Source organism: Benincasa hispida, chromosome 3 (genome assembly GCF_009727055.1).
Source record: "Benincasa hispida cultivar B227 chromosome 3, ASM972705v1, whole genome shotgun sequence".
In the NCBI taxonomy this organism is placed as follows: domain Eukaryota; kingdom Viridiplantae; phylum Streptophyta; class Magnoliopsida; order Cucurbitales; family Cucurbitaceae; genus Benincasa; species Benincasa hispida.
The window spans coordinates 24565744-24573262 of NC_052351.1; the positions used below are offsets into that span (position 1 = coordinate 24565744).

Genomic DNA, 7519 nt, shown 5'->3' on the forward strand with positions numbered 1-7519 from the left:
CCAAATTGGGGTTGTGGTGAAAGTAGAAACATTTCTCACGAGCGTGTGTGAAATGACTTACCTATATGATGGTTCAAAATAAGAAACGACTTACCTATATAATATAGAACTTTTTCAAATAAAAAAAAAAAATTGCAGCTCCCTTTGGTCATGAAAAATAAAATTATTTTTCATCTTTACTCTGTTTTAGAGAGATTTGAATCATGGATCTCTTGATCTTCAATACATACAAATGCCATTTGAGTTAAGCTCATGTTGAAATATAGCATATGATAAGTTTGGAGAATCTAGAATTAATATTAATTTGTTAGGATAATTGGTATTACTTCTCTTCTTTGGGGGTTAGCTTTTTCTTTTGTTTTAATCTAGTTAATAATGGTTAGTAAAGTTTGTGATATAATTCGATACACATTACCGGTTCTTGTTTCTAGGTACTCTATCGAATTTAATTAATTTTTAAGTGGTAGGTGTAGTAGTTAAAATTATTAAATTATTAGTAGACAACAGCAGGAGAGAATGCCCACCGATTGTGTCGGCACTAATCTCAAACTCTGACTCTAAAGTCTTTCCATTTACTGTGCTTAACCTTAATTAATTAAACTTAATCATCAAATTAAAACCCTTTTCTCCTCCAAATGCCACACCAGCTCTCCCGTCTTCACATGAACATCGTTGAATAAAAACACGCACCCCCACGTATATAATTATGTAAAATAATTACAGAATGTCTCCATTGATTTTAATTATTTTATTATTTGAAAATTAGGCCAAAATTTTATTAATTAAGTCCAAATGGAGAGTTCATGTGGCCATTATCTCATTCAAGCTGTCTTCAAATATATCAATGGTTTTCTGTAAATTCTCTCGTGTCTTATGTGCCATATTCGAGGTAGCTACCTCAATTCAATTAAAAATAAGGTAGGTAAACATGATTGATATATTTTTTTTAAATTATAATATATGTAATGTGTTATGATTAGTCAATTGCATAAAATTACATATTGATACAAGTCATCGCTTTTGTCTTGGTTTAGATGTATCCTGACCCTCACATCCTTCCTTTTTTTTAATTTTTCTTTTTGCATGACTCTTTATATATGCATTCATTGCCTTCCTCCTTTTCTTCTTTGTGAGGCTCAATCAAATTCCTCTTAATTGCTTCGCTTTTGTTCCCCATATCGTCTCTGTTTTCTTCTTCTTCCTATGTTTCCTGAATTTCTCTCTATGTTTTCCAAGAAACAAACAACGATTCCCATTATTCCATTAAATGAGAGAGAAAAAAACTTCAAAAATAAAAAACCTCACGCTTCTTCTTCATTCATTATCAAGCCTTACATCATTTACAATTCCTTTATTCTTCTTTCTTTCATTCTTTGGTTTCTAATTCTCTTCGTTTGTTTCCCAAAATCAACACTGACAAACTCCAACTCCGACAACCAAAGTAATCATAATTTGGTCCCCACTTGCGACGGAGCTCCATATGTCTATGTGTACGACTTGCCGTCCGAGTTTAACGTTGCCCTTCTCCAAGACTGCCGCCACCTCAGCATCTACACCGACATGTGTCCCCACGTGGCAAATCGCGGCCTCGGCCGCCAAGTCTCCACCATCTCCACCGCCGCCAACAGTTGGTTCGCCACCCATCAATTCATAGCCGAGATGATCTTTCACGCGCGTATGGAAAATCACCCGTGTCGCACACGCGATCCCAACATCGCTAATTTATTCTACATCCCTTTCTACGGTGGGCTCCACGCATCCAGCAAGTTTCGTGAACCGAACATCACGGAGCGAGACGCGCTGGCCGTTCGATTGGTTGACTATATTCAATCACAACGCACGTGGCGGAAGAATAACGGACGTGATCATTTCCTCGCACTAGGAAGAACCGCTTGGGACTTCATGAGGAATAATGCAAATGGGCCGGACTTCGGGGCGAATTGTTTGCTGAATCTAAACGCGGTTCAAAACATGTCGGTGTTGACCGTGGAGCGAAGCCCATGGACCGGGTCGAACCAATTCGGTATACCTTACGCGTCTTATTTCCACCCGTCCACGTCGGATGAGATGAAGACGTGGCAAAACAAAATGAGACAATCGGAGCGGCCCCACTTGTTTACGTTCATCGGGGCCCCACGTAAGGGTTTAGAGAAAGCTGCGATACGGAACGACATCATACAACAATGCGACATGTCGTCAAAATGCAAACTGGTGAATTGCCGGGGGGAACGGGGGAAGGAATGTTACGATCCAGGGCAAGTTTTGAGAATTATGAGCGAATCGGAATTCTGCCTGCAGGCGCCAGGGGATTCGTTCACTCGGCGGTCGACGTTCGATTCGATATTGGCGGGGTGTATTCCGGTGTTCTTCTCGCCGCACACGGCGTACACGCAGTATTTATGGTACTTGCCGGAGAAGGCAAGGGATTATTCTGTGTACATTGATGAAAAAGGGGAAGGAAGGAAGAAGATTGAGGAAGTGCTTTTGAAGATACCGAGAGAGAGAGTGAAGAAACTGAGAGAGAGGGTTGTGAAACTGATTCCGAAAATGACGTATAAGCACCCCAATTCCACTGATTTTAAGTTCAAGGATGCCGTTGATGTTGCCCTCGCCGCACTATCCAAGCGCATGTCGTCTTCAGTGGGCGTGGGCGGGGGCGGCGGCGACGATATGTCCTAATTGAATTATTTACTTTGTAGAGATTGTTATTTTTTCTGTTTTTTTGGGTGGATTTACACCTGGAGATTCCTAACAAGAATAATTTCCTTATACATTTTTATACAGTTATGGTATAGAGTTATTGAATTTTGAATCTCCAATCTGTACAAGTTCAATTGAACAATCTTGAAAATTTTCTATTTAAAGAAAGTAAAGAGTAAATGTGAAATTTGTATCATCTACTATTTCCATTTCCGAAAAAGAAAATATTTGATGCAGTGCAGTTTTTATGTCGAACTATAAATTGTCAATAGTTGGATCTATTAAACCCTTTTACAAATTTTAATTAGTGGTAATCAAAATTTTAAATGTTAAACGTCAATTTTCGATGAAAAGGATGATGAAATTATTAATAAAATGTCCACATCTAAATAATCATATAAATAAAAAAAATCAATTTGCAAGTTTTAGAGGATATAAAAAAAATAATTCAAATTTTCAGGTATAAATAATTTAAGTACGGACTTGACAGCTTAACTAATTAAAAAAACTATCAAGAATCTGAAATCGAGATTCATGTAAGAAAATCAATGATAAGATTGGAAAATGGCGTTTAAAAATAAAGAACACTGGGAATTCTCTATGTACACAAGCCTGTAATAATCAATCACTCTGAGGGAAAAAGGAAAAGAAAAAAAGGAGAAATATTCTAGACATTCCTAATTCATTTTCTACAGTTGGGGATTGGATTGAAGAATAAATTTGAGGGGAACAAAACCATGAGAATAGTAAAGAACAAAAAGAGATTCAAGTTTTACATTTTGAACAATTATCAGAAAGATGACTTCTTCAGAGCCTGCTTTAAAATAATGCCTCACAGCTGCTTTGTGATTCCTCTAATTTATGCTTCATTCTCAGCAAGCTGGCATATTATTGTATCCATTTGCTACATCTCTGTATCAAATCAACATTCCATTCAAAATTTCTATTCAAAACAAAACCCCGTAGAAAACAGTAGTAGTACTGACAAACTATCAACTAGAATTGGAATTCAACAGATTGCAACTCAATTACCCAGAATAGATTTGTTCAAAGGTACCTTTGATTGAAGATTTATCGTATTTATCTTCATCCTTCCAATCGCAATCTTCATCGTCATCTTCTTCATCCCCCATTTCGTCCCTTCCATCATTACCGATATCACTTTCACTGGCTGTTTCCCATTCCGAATCATCAGTCTCTCTACCATAGATATCACCAGCACCATCTTCACATTGGACATTTCCATGTTTAATAGCTGCCTCCCGGAATAACCAAGCCGCACGCATCTGCTTCTTAACAAGTCGCTCGGCGTAGTCAGGAACCTTGTTTTGCCTTAGTGAAAGATCAGGGTCGTTGGACTGAGAGCACTCGTTTATGAACAATATGGCATCCAACAGACTTTCTTTGGCCAGGCCAAGCATATCATAGGCCTGAGCTCTTCTCCAAAGACTTTTAGCGTGACGGTTTACAGGATTGTGAAGACAGAGAGCACGTGTGGCATCACCAATGGCAGCCAAGGGCTCCTGCAACAGAAGATAACACTGGGCACGGTTACTGTACAGAACAACTCGTTCCTTTTTGGATCTCATGGGACATAATGCTAGCGCTTCTGAGTACTTGGATGCAGCTGCAGATATATTTCCTGATGAAAACATGGAATTTCCTTCGAGCTTTATAACTAGCGCTGCAGCCTGCTTGATTCGGAGATCCTCTTTTGGCATGTTCTTTTCCCATTTGAGTCTCTGCCTTGACTTTAAGAGTTCTTCGATCTGTTCCTTTGTACGATTGCTGATAGAATTGCGTCCGGCCCCTTGTGACTGGACACATTCCTGAAGAACATTAATTATGGATTCTCCCAGTTTCCGGTGATCACCCAGAGATGATATCTCTGCAAGATCCAAAAGTGTAGGTGCAGCTTTGTCGATCACCTGTGAATACAATGGCACAGTTAAGAGTTAACCATACTCCAAGCTAAACTTCAAAGCTATTGGGATTAATATGTTAAACTCAATCTATATTTGAAGATCTCATAGAGATTTTGGAGCACAGTCCAAATTTCCAAGAAAGCATCACTGGATCAGATAAACATCATGGTAACTACTAACTACCAACACTGACAGTGTCTACAGAGGACCAAATGGAGTTTTATCATAGTTAAGTTGCCAAATACTTTTTGGAGCTAACTAGCAATTTAACTCTTTTAGTTTCTGCTAAGAAATTCAACTTGTGTCACAGATAATCACATGAAACATTGAAAAACAAAGTGATTTTTTTAATGTAAAAAGTAAAGAGAGATGGATATCAACCTTATGACTTGTATTTGGATCCTGAAGCAACCACATCAGACAGTCAATTGCCATAGACTGCCAATCGTCGGAAGAACGGGAAATGTTACACAATGCTTCAATAATACTGGGACAGCTAGCAACAGGTCCCCTACCAAGTTTATGATGGCAGATTGTTCTTAATAAACCAATACCAGCTGGTGAATTTTCATTAACAAGACCACCCCACATGCCAGGTAGCTTTACTAGGAATTCGGGCTTGCATATAGTCGGAAGAAACTCAGGTTTGAATGCAAAGCAGTTGATGAGTTGTAAGGACCAACACTGTAACTGACTGGCCCATTCCTCTGCTTTCCTGGATTCCATCTCGACCCCGCCCATCCCACGAGTAAGCAGATCACAGTGATAACTAAGCCTTCTGTCCACATACTGGTAAAAGTGAGTATAAACAATTTCAAGAGAACTCATAGCCAGTTGAATTGCGAGTTCGAGTATCTCAGCATGACTAGCCACAGCAGGAAAAGTACTTGCATACGTAGCTAGATGACCGAGGGCACGAACAGCTACCCTCTGCTCAACCCAAGTTAATCTTCCCCTCAGAAGTTCAACTAGTGGTGGAATCACCCCAGCATGCACAGCACTTTCTGCAAACTCCTCCATGTTCATCGTGTAGGATCCAATGATATGCGCAGCGTAATATGGAATATAAATGTTTTGGTCGTGAGAAAGCCAGCGACGATTTTTCAGTCCCTTCCATATAAGTGCAGACATACATTCAAATATCCCCAATTCGATAAATTCAGGATCGTTAGGATGTGCCATTGCTGTGTTCCAAAGGCCACTAATAGGGAGGACTTGACCATCATCATCTTGAGAAGGAAGTTCTCTAAAGAATTTCAAGATACTCGCTCTGCGCTTACTAGGATTTCCTTCTTTCATGACACAAAAGAAACATCCTGGATAAGGACAGTCTGTGGATACTTTCTCCATACTCGGCAACTACTTAAGTATCAGAAGGGCAACAACTAAAGTCTCATTACTGAGTTGGTTCAAACAAAATCAACAAAACTGCAAATAAATAAGAAGGTAACATAATATCAGACAGACAACAATTCACCTAAACCAGATAAACAGTATCAGCAAGAAAAATTCACCAAATCACATCTTTCTTTCACAGGGTCCATGCGTTTTCTTTTTTTTAAAAAAAAAAAAAAAAAACAATAAGGCTGATTTTCTGTTTCCTTCATTAGGCAGAACCCAACTCATCAAGCAAATACATGAAATTTTAACATTCATATGCCTCACCGAAATGGGACAAATTTTTACGGAACGCAAAATTACAGTCTAGAGCATACCGTACAACTACAAGATTACAACGCACCAAGTGGCTGAAATGAATTCCAAAAATATGGTACGCACAAGCAGTCTAAGGCTAATCGTGTAGAACCAAATCGAGTTAAAACTTAAAACACAATCTGGGTACTCAAAAAGTAACAATTTTTCGAAATGGATTGACAAGGAAATTAGAAATCCGCATTCAATGAAAACCAGCCATCAAGATAAGGCACCATCAACAGAGGGTGAAAACGAAATTTATGTAAATCAGGCAGTTTTCCAGATCAATAAAGAATTGGGTCACGTTACTTTTCAACAACAAAATTGTACTTAAAAGAGGAGTGAAATTGACCCAAAAATTTAGAAAAAATTAAGCTGAAAAAGCAACTGACTTGATTCTAGCATATCCCTATAGTTGCGCTTGTTATGCGTACACAGATCTGAAGGCGACAGCTTTAAGCGAATAGAAACGTTAAAATTAAAACCCATGACCAAAAGTCCATGCCCAGACAAAAAAGAAAGACCCAACAGAAAATTGGGTATATTAAAAGAGAAGAAAATTTCACAAAAACGAAAGTAAAGAAGCAACTAGGATTCAAACATTCTGTATCTTTTCCAGACATTGAGGAAGCATAATTAGAAAACAATGAAATAGCAGGTTCGAAGGAGATACCTCGGAGCAATAAAAAAGAAAAAGAAAAAAAAAAAAAGCTGGTTGTAGTCGTAATAAGCTGAGTAACAAGGTAGTAGTCGTCAGCGACAACGAGGAAAGGCAAAGAGGAAAAAGAAAAAATTCAAAATTTCGTTTTGGTTTGATTTGATTCAATTCAGAGCTCTCTGCTACAAAAATGAGGACTGAAGGAAGGGAGAAGACGGTGGTGGGCGATACGACGACGTTTTGGCGTTTTGATTCCGACAATCAAGAAGATCTCACAATGTAATAGCTAAGCGCTGTCGATGCTAAAATTTTTAATTTCCACATAAACAAGGAAAAAAAGGCCCACGCGCACTAGAGAGGAATCTGACGTACAGTTGTGATGTCACACGTGGGAGTGTGTTTCCAGTCTACGATAAAAATGGATGCTGGGAACTAACGCGAGCAAGAGCGCGTGAGAGTGTTGTTCCAAAAGGGTTGTGTTTTGAGAGAATAAGATGGGCCCAGTGGGCCAGCCTTATATTTTTCCATTAATTATTACGGT

At 38.7% G+C, this 7519-nt stretch overlaps 2 protein-coding genes across 4 annotated transcripts; one reads left to right on the plus strand and one right to left on the minus strand.

Annotated features, from left to right (window-relative positions):
* The first annotated feature begins 920 nt into the window (after positions 1 to 920).
* LOC120074111 (probable xyloglucan galactosyltransferase GT17) lies at positions 921 to 2884 on the plus strand. Its single transcript, XM_039027130.1, has one exon. It carries the CDS (start codon positions 1204 to 1206, stop codon positions 2677 to 2679), a length of 1476 nt encoding a protein of 491 aa, XP_038883058.1. The 5' UTR covers positions 921 to 1203; the 3' UTR covers positions 2680 to 2884.
* A 353-nt stretch (positions 2885 to 3237) lies between these two features.
* LOC120074310 lies at positions 3238 to 7250 on the minus strand. 3 transcript variants are annotated; one of them, XM_039027393.1, is made up of 4 exons: positions 6994 to 7250; positions 5007 to 6053; positions 3758 to 4628; positions 3238 to 3612 (listed from the first exon to the last, which is right to left on the minus strand). In XM_039027393.1, the coding sequence occupies exons 2-4, from the start codon at positions 5973 to 5975 to the stop codon at positions 3605 to 3607; spliced, it is 1848 nt and encodes a 615-aa protein (XP_038883321.1). In that variant the 5' UTR covers positions 5976 to 6053; positions 6994 to 7250; the 3' UTR covers positions 3238 to 3604. The 3 variants fall into 3 exon arrangements, with proteins under 3 accessions (XP_038883321.1, XP_038883323.1, XP_038883322.1); XM_039027395.1 differs by lacking the exon at positions 6994 to 7250 and adding an exon at positions 6713 to 6986; XM_039027394.1 differs by lacking the exon at positions 6994 to 7250 and adding an exon at positions 6341 to 6701.
* Positions 7251 to 7519: the final 269 nt, after the last annotated feature.